General features: G+C 49.8%; 1 protein-coding gene across 4 annotated transcripts; it reads right to left on the bottom strand.

Annotated features, from left to right (window-relative positions):
* Positions 1–746: 746 nt before the first annotated feature.
* Ap5s1 (adaptor related protein complex 5 subunit sigma 1) lies at positions 747–4,255 on the bottom strand. 4 transcript variants are annotated; one of them, XM_036184826.1, is made up of 4 exons: positions 4,189–4,237; positions 3,936–4,092; positions 3,154–3,356; positions 747–1,840 (listed from the first exon to the last, which is right to left on the bottom strand). In XM_036184826.1, exons 3-4 carry the CDS (start codon positions 3,327–3,329, stop codon positions 1,414–1,416), a joined length of 603 nt encoding a protein of 200 aa, XP_036040719.1. In that variant the 5' UTR covers positions 3,330–3,356; positions 3,936–4,092; positions 4,189–4,237; the 3' UTR covers positions 747–1,413. The 4 variants fall into 4 exon arrangements, with proteins under 4 accessions (XP_036040719.1, XP_036040718.1, XP_036040717.1 ...); XM_036184825.1 differs by having other exon boundaries at positions 4,179–4,223; XM_036184824.1 differs by having other exon boundaries at positions 3,936–4,255.
* Between the last annotated feature and the right edge of the window lie 12,274 nt (positions 4,256–16,529).

Raw genomic sequence — 16,529 nt, 5'->3', positions numbered from 1 at the left:
AAGAAACTGCATTTGAATGCTGTGAGATCCAACCCCCTTGGAAGGATGATCTGGAACTATCTAGATAGCAGAGGTGTGGGACACAGTTGAGCCTCATTTTGCAGCCTGCAGGTTCCCTCCATGGTTAAGGTAAACTGTGCCTTCCTTGCAGAACTGCCCTGTGACTCCTTCCTCACAGTAAACAAGAAAGCCATCTTCCAAAAGTAACTTGGAGCTTTCTGATATCTGCCACACTTAGGGTTGGGAAAGATTAGCAATAGATCTACCTACTGCGCAACTGGATTGTCTGAATGGAACAATGAAACACAATAGCTGCTTAACGACCTAAGTTGGGAAAACATTTCTGAAATAAAAAAGGGCTTCACTTTACTTTGGAAAAAACACCTCATGCCCTGGTGAGATGGCTCAGCTGGTAAAAGTGCCTGCCAGGAAGCTTGGTGGCCTGAGCTTGATCCTCAGGTCCCACAGTGGAAAGTCAGAACTGCCCTCCAGAAATGCCTCCGTCTCTGCTTCTCCCATATCCACACTGACCAACCACCTGTGACACACACTACAGCGAAAAGCAAGTACCACCATCCAAAAAGAGCCCAGAGAAACAACCAAGGAGCAATGGAGGCCTCAAAAGGGAGCCTCGTAGAAGGGTGACTGAGCAAGCAGCAGGTCGAGGAGATCAGGGGTCACTCAGGCAGATGCTCACTCACAGGAGGGCACTGCATCCACCAGGTGCACAAAAAGGGAAGACAAAGTCAAACAGCCATTATTTTTAATTCAAAGTAAAACATCACCTGGGCCAGATGCCTGGCATTTGCCACCCAGCAGATGAGAAAAACTGTTAGCTCTCAGCTTGCCTGGCAGATAAATATAGGCTTGGCACATACGGAGATTTAGAACCTCCTTGCTCTGAACTGTGGTGGAGCTGGATGCAGAGCAGGCCTTGCTGACAAAATCCTTGATGATGGGCAAAGGCAGGGCCCCAGGGCTTGTCAGGGTACTGGCCCAGCTCTTCCCCTTAAAGGGAGTCTCAAAGACTTCTTTTGTGCTGGGGTTACAGAGAAAGTGAGCTAAAGTCTTGGCAGGCATTAACTGCTCCAGTGCAGGCAGCTAGAAGGGCGGGAAGGAAGTGGAGTCAAGGATTACCATGGTGAACACTCCGGAGTGTGAGAGGTCACACGGCAGCTCCAGGTTCAGGATGCTCTGCAAGTCCACTGAATTGAGACTAGGCACAGCCAGCCTCCCGTCTTCTACCCAGGCCTCTTCTGCCAGCTTGGCCAATCAATCTGTCCTGAATGCTGCCAAACATCAGACTAGGCAGCAGCCTGGGCAAGAGGCAGATGCCAAACTTCTCCTTGAAGTACGTAATTTCTACCCTCCCTCTTTGTCCTTACAAGCAAGAATCCTCATTCTAGAAGAGGGTCAGCGGGGCCAAGCAGCACTGAATTCCTTCTCCAGATCCTGCACAAACTGGTCATTGAGGAAAAGCACCTGCCCATGTGGCAGGAAGCGGGTGAGGATTCCCTCAATGCGGTCAGCCCGCAGCAAGAAGTTGCTACCTGGTGTCAGCAGCCGGAGGTGGTCAAGAAGGAGGCGGGCCAACAGCCGAAGGGTGCTCTCAGCCAGCAGCAAGTTCTCCTGGGTATCCAGCACCAGGGCAAAGCCTAGGGAGAGCACACCCAGCCACACCACTGTCTGCGGCTCCTGGAAAGGGTCCCCAGCTCCCAGGTAGAAGGCTCCATGAGGGGCCTCGTGCAAGGACACAGGCTCATCTGAGAACTGAGGCTGCAGGTCTGCGGAGGGACATCCAGATGCTTGCTGCTGCAGCCTGCACAGTGACTCCACCTGTCTGGAAGAGGCGTCAGGTCAGTCTGGCCAGCTGAGAGGCCTGGGAAGACCACCAAGGCACCACACACACACACACACACACACACACACACACGGACACGGACACTTGTGTCAACTTCACAACTTCTACTGTAGCTGGGAGCTGCTAATATCTCACATCTTAGGTAAGGAAACTTAGGCTTAGGAAGCTTAAGTGATCTGCCCAGGGACACAGAGCCAGGGAAATGTGATGATACAGAAATCCAGGCTCCAGCCTGTAGGCTCTGAACCACTTTGCTCTAAATGGCCAAGAGAAGACAGGATCTGAACACTGCTTCTCGGGCTGGAAAAGGATGAGGAGCTGAGGTCTTGTCTGCCTTGCCTCATGGAAGCCTCCTCCACAGAGAGGCACCTAAGTGATGAGAAGAACAAAGGCATCCAGCGGGACCATCTGACCTCTCAACCCTTCACCCTTCGCCAAGTCATGAGCACCTCCCATGTAACTGCTGAGGCTGCCTCCGCTGCTTCCCGAATCCCGCTCTAGGTTAGGTCACTCACAGAATATGGCTTTATAGCCATTTGTCTAGCCAGGTATGGTGGTGCACGCCTATAAGCCCAGCATCGGGAGACTGAAGCAGGGGGATCAGTTTACGGTCGGCCTGGAATACAGAGAGGTGGTGGACAGCCTGAACTAGATAATTAGGCTCTGTCTCAAAACAAAACAACTACCTCTAAAAAGCCATTGTTTAGTTCTCTGTCTGTGCTGCAAGAAGGGAACCAGGCTGAGAATAAGGGGTGGCGGGAGCTGGCAAGGAGCTGCATACTTCATGTGGGTCCGGGGTGGGAAGGTCCCAGGGTATCTACTTCTCTTACACAGTGTTTTCCAAAACTGCTCTGAGTCTCTGGCATTCAGCAGCCCTGAGTAGGGTCCTAATAGATCATGTTCTCTGTCTTCTGAAGATCTCCACTGTAAAGCATGTTTCGTTTGCATTAGTCTGCCTATACTCAAATCTCCATTTCTAGCCACTTTTTAGTTGCATAGCCTCGGGCAGGTTAAGTGTCTTACACACTCCGTATTTTAGTGTACTCTTCTATAAAGTGAAGATAATCACTACAGCTACCCCAGAAGACTGTGAGGATTAAATAATGTACATGAAATTCCCAGAACCATCGTAATGACAGTCTCATTCTTTAACTCTTGTTCATAGTAATACTTACAAACTGTTGTGGGAGACCAGGGGAAACATTGATTCTTAGTCCTCTTACACTGTCCCTCTCCAGCGCCCCTCATAATCAGCTCTGTTTGATGAAGCTTGGGCTGGGCTGTGACATTACCTGGCCACGGCCAAAATCTGTTCCTTGCGGAAAAGCCTGTCCCTTTCTGCACCATGTGGCCGCGGATCATCGGGTGACTTCTCAGCACCAAACACACAGGAGTAGAGCACTCGGCAAAGGCCTGTATCTTCCAAATTCGGGGCCCTCAAGGTATGGATGAGGAAGGCATGGACCATGGTGGGTGTTCCAGAGAAGCCAGAAACCTAGAGGAGAAAGTGAAACCCCTACTAAGGAGGCACCCTCAAGAAGGGTGTGGCCTGGGAGTGTGTCCAGAGAGGGTTGTGGTTGGACACTGATCACCTATCTACTTAGATACGCCTAGCCTCTGAATAATGTAATGTCTGGTCTGCATCACAGAACAAGGACCATGACTGGAGAAATCTCATACAATATTAAACCTACTTCTGCAAAACTATCTTGGAATCTCCCAAAGCATCAAGGTGCTGAGAGTGCAGGGGAAACCAACGAACTGAAGGACCTCAAGAGACCACAGCTGAATGGAATGCCTGCTCCTGGAACAAAAATAACCCAGACTCCACAGTGTGCACCATTAAGACAACGTCTAAGTATGGAGTATGAGATGGAAGTCTTGATCAACGCCATTTGGTTTTGCATGTAGGAACATGTCTTTGTTTTAGAAAACACACAAGAAAATACCTCTAAATGCCGTATCTGTAACTGATCAGTTGGGAGAAAAAGTACAAAGCAAGTGGGAGATAGATCCAAAGGGATCTATCTAGTTAACCAAAACTATTTCAAAAATGAGAGACGGTGGCACATACCTGAAATCCCAGCCCTCGGGAGGTGGAGGCAAGAGGATCTGAAATTCAAATCAGCCACAGATACATGGGGAGTCCCCGGCTGTTCTGGACAACGTGAGACAGTGGCGACTCCAGGGACGCAAGGCTGAGAGGACACAGTGGTTAGCCCCGGTTAAGGCTAAACAGATAAAGAATTCAAAGTTACTCAACAGGAAAGTTCGCAAACCCGCTTCAGGAAGGGAACCCAGATTTGTAGGCCTTGACCTCTGGTCACCTTCTGCCGCCAGGAGGGCGCGTCATCATCCCCGGCCAACATGCTCCCCCTTCCCCAGCCGGCCCCATTGCGTCACTGCCTCGCGCGGGCAGCGGCGCGCTGCACTCTGGGGGTTGTAGTCCGGTCACAGCCCTGGGTCTGTGGTCCCGGCGTGGCGCCCTACTTCCCGAGGGCGCGCAGGCTTCTGGCCAGCCCATGCCCTTGGCTGCGAAAGCACCCTGGAGCGTTCGGGGCGCCGGGGAACTTCTCTGGAGGCGCTAGAAACCCCTTGACTAGCTGCGGCCTGGCCACCGCGAGGATGGCCGCCAGGGGGCGCTGAGGCCGCCGCGACTTGAGCGGAACTTTCCACCGAGGTCCCCTGCACCGCTATCCCCGAGCTACGCTGCGCTGCGTGCGGTGTAATGTGTAATGACCGAATGGCAGGAGCGGAGACCTGCCTGCTGAAACTCACATCAGACTGTGAGGAATGTGACTTTACCCCAGAATGTGATGACTTTGGAAGGAGATTCGAATATGTAGGCAGTTGTGAAGATTCTTTATTGTTGGTTCCTTTGGTGGGTTAAGGCTGGTCCTGGATTTGACGTAGGATTCCAATTCCAGTCCCAACTTTGTCGATGTCGTCGTATCCCTGGCAGGTCTATCAACTTCGTTAGCCCCCAGGGAAACCCCATATAGTGACAGCTGGGGCAAGTTATTTAAGGCTATTTCCCCCTTTGGTAGTCGCTGCTTAACTCCTCACAGGAAAGCCATCAGAGGTACTTAGAACTTAAGAGAACCAGGTGGTGCCAGGCTCCAGCATTAGGGTGAAGGTCCAGTCTGGAAACATGGCTAAGAGGTGCTTGCGGATGCACACCACATTCTTTAACTCTTGCAAGGCATGTGAATTTCTTAGGCTTCCTTACGTATGCCTCAGTGTTCTGTGCCTCAAAGTCCCCACCGGGGCTGTTCCCTCAGAGTAGACTCCCTCTCGGGGTACATCTCTGCCAAGGTTTCCGTCTTCACTCCCCAAGGCCAGGGTTGTAGTTACTTGAATGCTGTCTGAGGACAGAATGAAGGAGCAGAGTGGCCCACGTAGGGGTTCTGAAGAAAGACCTCCATGAAGGAGGATTTAGCTCAGTGGTAGCTAAGCAAGCGCAAGGCCCTGGGTTCGGTCCTCAGCTCCGACCAAAGGGGGGGAAAAAAAAAAGAATGGACATTTTGCAGGGTAACAGGTAGTGAGTGCCCAGGGTGTGGGGGTTTGATGGCAGGGGCAGATGAAAGGATGGGCCCAGAGGCAGTGTGGGCCCTCAATCAGAGAGCTAGGGAATGATGTTGGCTCTATTCTTGGCAGTAGTTACTGGTCCCCAGTCCCTATCACTCTGGGCCAGGCCTCATGTCTGCCAGCAGATTGTAACAAAGAACTGGCAGAGGTCTATGGCTGCTGGGGGCACTGGGAACATGATATCCTGGCCTGTGTTCACCACTCAAGCAGTCCATGTCAAGTCCAAAAGCACTGGAGAATTGACCTTGTGTGAGTGTATGGAGAAGAGTGCACTGAGCCATTACCCTGGAAGACAGTGGAGGACCCAGATGAATGTGGTTGCACAGGCTTCCCTGGCGAGCGCTGGGGAAAGGCAACAGTGGAGGTCTCCCATGAGAGTTTTGCTTAAGGGCTGTTGTGGGAGTGCCCTGGGAGATCCTTTCCTTGTGGCTGCTGACCTCTTCTGATTTTGACCTGTTGGGCCCCCTGCAAACATTCACGAATGTTGACTCTGACATGATCAAAAGCACCAGTTTAGTAGTGTCTACTTCATGTTAGCCATGCACTTTACCATCTAGAAAATCCACTAAAATAATCATTTACTTTGAATTCTTTTGTTGTTGTGTTCTCTCTCTCTCTCTCTCTCTCTCTCTCTCTCTCTCTCTCTCTCTCTCTGTGTGTGTGTGTGTGTGTGTGTGTGTGTGTGTGTGTGTGTATGTAGCCCTGGCTGGCCTCAAACTTAGAGATCCACATGCCTCTGCCTCCCAAGTGCTGGGATTAAAGGCATGCTCCACCACTGCCCAGCCTGAATTCTGGTTTTAAAAAGAATGAAGAGCTAGAAAATGCATTCCTTCAATCCCAGCACTGGAGAGGCAGAGGAAACCAGTTAAGGGTGTATAGGGAGATCTTTCTCAAAAATAAATAAGCTAAGAATATAATAGAATCCTATCCCTGAAATAGGAAGATACAAGATTTGAGTTAAGCATGGTTCAGATTTATAATATAAAAAAAAAAAACCTTGGACATAGTCTCTCCTTTAGCAGATGACTAAGTCACACATCACAGTGCTAATGGAAAGTATTTAGAGCATGAGCTCCACTTCCCACAGCAGCCAGCATGGAGGGAAGAGAGGAACAGGGGAGAACTTGACCAAGATGGTGAAGGACGGACATGATCTGAAAGAGAGTAGAGAGCCTGATATGGCGCTATCACAAGAATGCATTCCCTGGGAGACACAAACAAACCTGCACCGCTTCTGTACACAGCATGACGTCAAAACAAAAGATTCTGCCAGAGCCCATCTGAGGGGGGAGAATGAGTCCCTCCAGCCTATTTATTAGGCACAGCCCAGGGAGAGAAGCTGGCTAGTCTCCGAAGGCCATCTCTGTAGGTGAAACAGTCTCAGGCTGTACACATCCAGGAGGAGGATGCCAGAGTTGCCAGTCTTTGCACACACTGAACCATCATTCAGAAACACTTAGACATTGGCTCCTGGAAAAGATTTGCCATCCCTCTTATGCCTGGCCCAGATGGGCTTTGCAAATTTCCCATGAGTCAACTGGATTCCTCGACAGGCCATGCTCTTGTGAAAGCACACATTCACTCGGGACTCCCTATGGGAGTGCCAGCAGTCAACAAGCCTGATCTGGGGAGTCTCCTGCAAGTCTGATGAAGATGGTGGCTGTTATACTTGGAGGAGAACGTTCTACAACAGGTTCAGATGTGTGTAATTACAGCACTGGGGAGGTAAAGGCAAGAGGATCATGAGTTCAAGGCCAGCCTCGGCTACATAATGAATTTATTTTTTAAAGATTTATTATATGTATACAGTATTCTGCCTGCATGTGTCCCTGCATGCCAGAAGAGGGCACCAGATCTCATTACAAGTGGTTGTGAGCCACCACATGGTTGCTGGGAATTGAACTCAGGACCTTTGGAAGAGCAAGCAGCACTCTTAACCTCTGAGCCATCTCTCCAGCCCTACATAATGAATTTGAGTCCAACCTGAGCTACTGAAGATACTGTCTAAAACTGGGGGTCAGAAGGAGGAAGAGTAAAGCATGTTATCTATCCATTCATGAGCTGAGGACAGTCCTCTGGGTATTTCTAGCAGGTTTTATGCAGACAAGTGCAGTAGCCACAGCAGGTAGAAAGAGAAGCAACAAGCCTGTCAGTGTGGTTTAATCCCAGCACTCAGGAGGTAGAGGTAGGCTGATCTCTGTGAGTTTAAGGACAGCTTGGTCTACAAAGTGAGTTCCAGGACAGCCAGAGCTGTTACACAGAGAAACTATGCCTCAAAACACACACACACACACACACACACACACACACACACACACACACACACACACACCAGTAAAGAAAGAGGAGCAGCAGATTCACAGATAGGAAGAATCCAAGCATTGACCCTGCAGGAGCAATCTGTGTAGACCGCACGGAGGAGGTATAAGTTGTAGCAAATAGTCCACAGGTACTGGACTAAATGGGAAGAAGCCAGTCTTCCTAGATCCAGACGCCCATAACCTTCCTGTGTTATCCCAAGGACCAGAGTCCCTTGAAAAATTTCTCCCCAGTACTGAGGCACTGAAGATACCACCTGAGGTAGGGGTCAAACAAACTGTAATTTTGCATGGATATGATGCACAGACATGCATGCAGGCAAAACACTAATACACATAAAAATAAATAACTTGGGGCTGGAGAGATGGCTCAGAGGTTAAGATCATCGACTGCTCTTCCAGGGGTCCTGAGTTTAGTTCCCAGCAACCACATGGTGGCTCACAACCATCTGTAATGAGATCTGGCGCCCTCTTCTGTATGCATAATAAATAAATAATAAATCTTTAAAAAAATAACTTTTAAGCTGTAGTCTTGGTCAGGTAGTGGGACTTATGGTGTCATTATCTGACCTTTGCATCCCTCAACCATCTGTAACTCCTGAGGCGGAAGGACCTAGCTGCAGATAGTAGTGGAAAGCAGCTGGGGCCTGGAAGTGCTGGAGTCATGCCATGTGATGATCACAGACACATATGTGATAAAACCATATCCCCAACATAGGGGTTGGGGATTTAGCTCAGTGGTAGAGTGCTTGCCTAGCAAGCGCAAGGCCCTGGGTTCAATCCTCAGCTCTGGGGGAAAAAAAAAAACAACCACTTCATGGGTTCCTGCGCATGGAGCCAAAAGCACCCCTAGCTGATGCAGCATGGGAAGTGGGCAGAGGGGAGCCTAGTACCTGGTAGGGACTCAGTGGCCCAGAGGCAGATGGGGAAGGCATTTATTAAACCTGGGAAGATAGGTATTGATGGCTTTTCAGAGACTAGCGGTGGGATGGAGTGGGACAGGCCAGACACACTGGATTATGGGGCCGCTGAGGACAGAGCAGTAGCATCTGAGTATGCTGGGGCAATGAGTTGCATATTGGTTGTGTGAGGCTCTATGTTAGCCCAGCACTTGAGGCAGGAATGGGTACACTGTAGATTCAGGTATGGAATTCCATGTGTGTGTAACATGCAGAGGAGGTGAAAAGGAACAGAATAAATAAGTTACTGCTACAAAAACGGAGGAGCTTGAAGGGAACAGATGGCTGGATCCATGACCCAGCCTATCAGCCTAGATGGGGCAGAAAGCCACACACACCCCATGCTTTTTCTCTTGGATTGTGGAGGCCTCTCACTCCACAAACCCCGCCTTGCTCTCTGCAGTGGTCCCCAAGTTAAGGGTTGCCTGCAGCCCTTGCATGTCCCCAGCACTTCTTCCCAATGTCCCCCTGCCCCCACTCTCTAGTAGCAGGCAGCTTGGGGGTCCTGTTTGGAGTCCCTTGGTACCCATTGCTAGGATGTCCCTGTGTTGTACCCAGAGTCCAAATCTGATGCAAAAGCAGAGTCTTTATACTGTTGCAAGCTAGCCTGGGCTTCTTCGTCCATCTGATGCATCAGCAGAGCAGGAGAAACCCTGAGTAGCAATGGGGCAGGGTATTTATAGGAGGTAAGATGAAGGGATGGGGGGATCTTGGGGTCTTCAGACTACATAGGGACAGATTCAGGATTGGTTGCTGCAAGTGGCAATCATGTTAGTAACTTTTAATTGGTTAGGGTTAGCTGGAAGTTACAGTTATTCATTTTGGGGCAGGCCTCAACAAGTCTTAGGCTTTGTCCTTGAGCTGCTGTGGAGGCTGGCTGGCCTAGCATGTACTGACTGTGGGGGCTGGCTCAGTGGCCCAGGCTTGGTGTGTCCTATCTCCCTGTCCCTGCGGGCAGGGGCATCAGTGATTAATTGTCTTTTGTTCACAGCCCTCCCAGAAATGGCTTGTTTGTTCAAGTCTCAGGAAACTGAAATTGAGGCCTGATCTCTGAGTGAAGACTAAGCAGGCTGCTATGGCATCTGCTCGGTCCTCTCACAGGAAGCGGCTACTCAGACTTGAGACGGGAAAGTGGATCCCATTCTCCAGCTGCTCAGCTGAGTCTAGAATTGCAGCCAGACTTGGTAAGCCGGGTTGCTTCTCCCAGACATCTATCCAGTCTCCAGGTTCAGGCTTCACACCTGCTGGGGACAGTGACAGTCCCATTTGTTTTTGAGAGCTAGAAACTCTTGAGACCTCAGGCTATCTATCATTGCCTGCATCTGGATGTAGGAAAGGTTATTTAGTGGAATCTACCAGCCTCAGGCAAGGGGATTTTTCTTTACGGGCTGCCTGATAAGGGCTAGCAGGAACTAAGAGATAGGTGGATTGTGCTTTTTTTTTTTAGAATTGGTGTGGGCTGAATTTGAGCTGATTACAGTTATCCTAATAAAAGAAGGCAAAACTCAGCCCCTGTCTGTGTGTCACTGGGTTCCACCTCCCTTCCCTGAACATGCCCTTGTACTGGGAGCTCTCCCTGGGCCACCAAGGCTGCTTTTTCCATACTTTTTCTCTCTGAAACTCTGCTCCTTTGTCCTGCTCAGGCTGGAGCAGAATAGCCACTACTAGCACACCAAGCTGAGCTCTTCCCTGGTACCATCAACCCAGGGCTTGTCCAGGTGAACAAAGGCAAGGAAACCCTTAGGCTGGCCCCATTAGTTAAATATTTTAGGATCATACCCCACTCCCACCCCACCCTTTTTTTTTTCAAGACAAAGTTTCTCCTTGTAGTTTTGGAGCCTGTCCTGGATCTCACCCTATAGACCAGGCTGGCCTCGAACTCACAGAGATCTGCCTGGCTCTGCCTCCCAAGTGTTGGGATTAAAGGTGTGTGCCACCGCCGCCCAGCTAGGGTCATCCTTTTTACACCCCCCCCCAAGCTCCCCCACCCCCATCTTGTCTTTGTTCCCACACTGATCCTGAGTAGCAACAGCCAGAGGAAACTGTCAATGGTATCTGCTGTATGCATCTCACCTAGTCAGCCAAGCCAATCCTTAGCCCTTGAAAGGGCTTTATTTATTTATTCATTTATTCTATGTATATGGGTATTTTACGTGCATGTATGTATGTACTCCACTGGTGTGCTTGGTGCCCACAGAGGCCAGAAGAGTGTGTCAGATCCCCTGGAACTGGAGGTACAGAAGACTGTGAACCACCATGTAGGTGCAGGAAATCAAACCCAGGTCCTTTGGAAGAGCAGTCAGTGCTTTTAACAACTAAGCCATCTCTCTATCCCCAGGGACTTTCTTGGCCCCATTTTACAGAGGAGGAAATAGAGGCCCAATGAGATGAATGAATTATCCTGATGTTTTATGTGTCACTGATTATATGTGTCAGTAGACTTCAGCTTGTCTCTTTATACTCCTTGGGTCTTTCCTTATTCCCTAGTAGCTACCCCATGAGCTGGTTTAGCCCCCTTTCCTTAGATCTGTGGAAGGCCTAACACCTTTGCTGGCTCTACCACTGCCTACCCAGCCTTGGGAACTGCCATCTCACCCAGGATTGGACATTTTTCTTCACCAAACCTCCCAATCCTACACCAGGAGCCTTCCCCAAGCCCTCCCTCCAGGGAAGTGGTCATGGCTCAGCCCCAAGCTGACAAAGATGTATATGATTTGTCCTTTCAAACAGCCTTGCTTCCTGTAGGGCTGCAGGCCAGGAGGCTCCACGAGGCAGTCTAAGTTCAGCCACGTGAGCTCCCTTCCCCTCTTACTGCACAGACCTGCTGACTCCAAGCCTAGCAGCTTCAGCCACCCTCACACCCCACCCCCACGCCTGGGCTTGCACGCCAGTGTGGGCTGAGGGTGAGGCTCCTTGGCAGCTGCAGGAACTTCTGTGTGGAGAGGGGAGGCATGCTCCTTACTCCATACAGGTACGGTGGCTGCCTGTCTCTTTTGATTGTGCAGACTCTCATACTGTATCAGGTTCCCTTGCCCTGCTCCCCTCCTCTCCTCCCCCCCCCCCCGCACCTCACCCCCCCTCCCCCAGCAGCAACTTCTCTATCATTACTCAGCTGCCTTCTGATTGTTTCCAGATTTCATGTGCCTTTGGCCTTCCCTGTCCAAACCTCTTTTAGAACCAACAGGTTTGATTTTAGGTTGGTTGGTTTGGGGGAAAAGGGACTGGTGTTTGTTTTTGTCCTTTTTTTTGACACAGGATCTCTCTTGCTATGTAGCTATGGATTGCCTGAAACTCACTATTGTAGAACAGACTGGCCTCAAACTTGCAGCTATTCTCCTGCCTCAGTTGCCAAGTACTAGGATCATAGGTGTGCCACCAGACACAGTTTACCAACAGCTCATTGTCTGTCAAAAGATGGGTGTCCATGGAATGGAGCACTCCTGAGAAATGTTTTCTAGATATATGTGGGCCATTGTCCACAGAAGAGTTCAAGCTAGAGTGAACAGCTCATCCGAAAGAGTCTCAGATGGACAGACCTCATGTGGGGAAACGTGGGATTTAGATTAACATTACCTCACTCTCAGTGCGGAAGAGCAGGCAACGAGGCTGGGTCTCAGATGCTTAAACACCTCTCTAGGTCACATGGCAGTCTGTGGGCTCAGTTCTGACAGCTACCTGTCCTCTTTGCTCTACAGGAATAACGTTGCAATTCAGACGAAAAATTATAATTTGTACAACTTTTTTTTTTTTTTTTGCTTTTGAGACAGGGTTTTTCTGTGTAGCCTAGGCTGGCCTAGAACTCAGAGGTCTGCCTGCCTCTGCCTCCCCAGTGCTAGAATCAAAGGTGTGTGCTACCACTGCCTAGTTTCGACCTTACTTTTTGAAAAAATCCATTGAAAAACTCTTCCTGGACCAGGAGTGCATTGATTTGATTTGGCTGCCTCTAGAGATTGACCTCAGTTATTAGCTTAATGAGATTAGAATCACCTAGAAGAAGTACAGCATCTTATAAACTATTTGCAGGGGTGGAGGTGGGAAAGGTCAGCAGAGAGCTAAGTCAGACAATGTTGGCAAGACTGATAACAGCCCAGGGGGAGGAGTCCCGGTCCCCAGAAACTGCAACCTTGATTCCTGAAGAGGCATTGGCTCCAGCCCTAGACCAGCTTTGCCAAATCCACTCTAGAACAAGGACACAAAAGTCAAGTTCCCTTTGTCCTTACACTCAGGAGGCAGAGGCAGGCGGATCACTGTGAGCTTGAGGCCAGCCTGGTCTACAGAGCGAGTTCCAGGATAGCCTGGGCTACAGAGAGAAACCCTGTCTTGAAAAACAAACCAATCAAACAAAAACCACACTGTCCTTGAGTCAGGTGTGGTGATCAACACCCTTAATCACCCTTAATGCTCGGGAGGATCTCTGGAAGTCAGGAGACCAGCCTGACCTGCACAAGGAGGCCCTGCCAAAACCAAACCAAAACAACAACAAAACAAAACAAAATTGTTACGAGTCACTGGGGAAGCCGCTCATGGAGTCCACGCAGCACGTGAAGGTTCTCCCGTTGTCTCCCAGATCCTATGCCCCGCCTCAGCCAGGCCACTACAGACAGCACTTGTTGGCAGCACTGGGATGGATGCTCCCAGGCTCCCACCAGCTGGCACTCCACACTGCCCTGGTTCTAGCACAACTACCAGGGTTGGTTGGCATCCAGGAGTTTACACACCTCATTTTGGGCTGGAGAGATGGCTCAGCGGTTAAGAGCACTGGCTGTTCTTCCAAAGGTCCTGAGTTCAATCCCCAGCAACCACATGGTGGCTCACAACCATCTATAATGTGATCTGGTGCCTTCTTCTGGCCTGTAGACAGAACACTGTATGTGTAATAAATAAATAAATCTTTAAAAAACAAAACTAAAAAAACACCTCATCTCCTGCCCCATGGCTTCACTTTAAGAAGTAGCTTTCCAGCTGGGTGGTGGTGACACATGCCTTTAATCCCAGCACTCGGGAGGCAGAGCCAGGCAGATCTCTGTGAGTTCAAGGCCAGCTTGGTCTACAGAGCTAGTCCAGGACAGGCACCAAAACTACACAGAGAAACCCTGTCTTGAGAAAAAAAAAAAAAAAGTAGCCCTCCTGGGGAGGGGAAGGTAAGCACCTCTGCCCCCACCTGAGCTCTCCATGGCAAAGTGCATGATTGCTTAGGGCCTGTCTTCCTTGGGATGGATGACAAGGCTTCTCTTGGGCAGAACATCTATCTCCAGGCTTTATCAGTGCCCTCTACCTCCCCCACCACCTCTCAGCTCTTAGAATGAGCTGAATGTCCTCTGCTGGAGGCTGAGAAGACAGCATGTCTAAAGGTGTCTAACATACTAAGTGCCCCATGATTGCAGCTGTAACTATGGCGTAAGTGGGGACCCATATGACCAGGGTGTTGTGTAACAGTTTCCTCTGAGATTGAAACATTCCATCCTGCAGGGAAACTCCTTAAGCAGGAAGGTGAACAACTCAAAATAGCTTCAGGAAGTCCCTGAAACTGAGCAGAGTCACTAGGCACCCCCTACCAGAGTTAAAAAATAAAAGCTGAGTGTCCCTCTCAGAGGAAGTGATGCTGAGTTGAAAGGAAGATTCTGAGGGGATTAAAGCTGCAAAGAAGCCTCTCAGGCAAGCAGAGCTGCCTGGAAGAGATTTGGACCAATGAGGAAACTGAAAGGACACTCTCCAACCTGTTGAACTTCATGCAGGCTGTGCAGCATGCTCCAGGTTTCCTAGCCTTGTGAACTGTCACCCATGCTGGGGTGGCCTTGGTGATGCAATTGTCTTTGAGTCATTTCTGCCCCTGTAAGTAATCCCTCACCTGTAAGTAACCCCAATAAAACTCATTGTTTCTCCAAGTTGGACTTTGGTAGTGTATATACTTTTGTTTGTGGTGGGTTTTCTCTCTGGGGTGAATAGATGGGTGTCCTGACTAATTTATGTCAACTTGACACAAGATGGATTAATCTGAAAGGAGGGAACCTCCATTGAGAAAATGCTTCCATGAGATCCAGCTATAGGGCATTTTCTTAGTGATTGATGGAGGAGCATCCAGGTCATTGTGGGTGGTGCCATCCCTGGGCTGGTGGTCCTGAATTCTGTAAGAAAGCAGGGTGAGCAAGCCAGGAGTAAGCCAGTAAGCAGCACCCCTTGATGACTTCTACATCAGCTCCTGCCTCCAGGTTCCTGCCCTGCTTGAGTTCCTGTCCTGACTTCCTTCCATGATGAACAGTGCTGTGGAAGTGTAAGCCAGATAAACCCTTTCCTCCCCACGGTGCTTTGGTCATGGTGTTTCAACGCAGCAATAGAAACCCTAAGTAGGACAGGTGTATTTCATCTCCCCAGGAAAAGTCTTGTCACACAACACAGGGACATCACCAGGTTGCATGAGGCCTGGTCATGATAGGTTCCCTCCTGTCCAGGGACAACATGGACAGATGGCTGTACAAGCAAGGCAGCCTGGCCCTAGCTGCCACTCTGACTTCTCTCAGTTCAAGGTGGAGGTGAATGATGTGTCTTGGGTGGAATCTCTGCTTTTGTCCACTGTGTCCCCAGGGCAAGTGAAAACCTTTTCTGAGCATCCAGTCTCTTTCCTGTGACACCAGACGACCCGGGCTCAGAGTGGGTGGGAGCTTCCTGTCCCTTACCCACTTTCTAGTCGATATGCCATTATGTGCCTTCTCCTGGGGTGTCTTCCTTACCCAGATAGATGCTTATTTTGATAGAAGTTGTCTGTTTAGTGGGGATGCTTTCATGACCCCGCCCCCTCCATCCACAAAGCCCAGCTCCTAGACTATCCAAGCCACAACCCAGCATAGTCCATTTCCTGTACCCTTCAGGGCACTCTGGACCAAGGGTAACTGCAAAACGGGAAAGATAATCATTGCTCTACCTACTTCACAACAAACCCCATAGAAAATGAGACCCATACCCGATGGGTATGCAGTCTGAAATACTACCTCGTACCCTCCCCAGACTACTGGGAACCAACCCCAAAGCCTCAGGCATGCCAAGCAATGCTCTACTACTGAGCCATGCCCCTGTGTGTGCACTTTCCATCAAAAGAGCCTACAATCACATAGCTTATATTTATGGGTCATCTGCACCAGTATTCAAAAAAGGATTTCTAGTGAAGGGCATGCTAGCACACACCTTTAAGTCCAGCACTCAAGAGGCAGAGGCAGGCAGATCTCTATGAGCCTGAGGCCAGCCTGATCTACATCATAAGTTCCAGGCTAGCCAGGACTACATAATGAAACCCTGTTTCATATTTTTTTTTTCCCTTGAGAGACTTGGTTCATCCAATTTTTTTTCCCCCTTCTGAGGGGACAAAGCTGGGGAAGCCTAACTCCAAAGGACTATGGTGGGAATCCTTGTAGTTTAGCCTGAGGACAATGGGAACTGAGTTCTTTGTGGTGTGATGGGTCACTCTTACCATACTGCAGGCTTGGAGAAGGGTGAGCTCAGGAGAGCTTGGGTAGCCGAGTGAGAGAGATGAACCCAAAGCCCTAGCAGGACTAACAGCACGAGACTCACTAGCTATGAGTGATGGTGCAGGCTTACAACGCAGCACTAAGGAGGTCGAGACAAGGCAGCCACAGGTTTGACGCCAGTCTGAGCAACATAGTAAGACCCCTCTCCTCCATTTCAAAAGCATGAGAAACTTCAGAGGAGAACAGGAGGCATTGTCCCTTCTCCAGAAAGCCTCCCTCCTCTGCTGGTCTGTCCTTACCCTGGGTCTGCTATGGTCAGAGGCTCCGCATAACAAACACATTA

This window comes from Onychomys torridus, chromosome 4, assembly GCF_903995425.1.
Source record: "Onychomys torridus chromosome 4, mOncTor1.1, whole genome shotgun sequence".
NCBI lineage: Eukaryota > Metazoa > Chordata > Mammalia > Rodentia > Cricetidae > Onychomys > Onychomys torridus.
The sequence above is the reverse complement of the archived record's forward strand: the minus strand, read 5'-3'. Positions and strand labels throughout refer to the sequence as shown.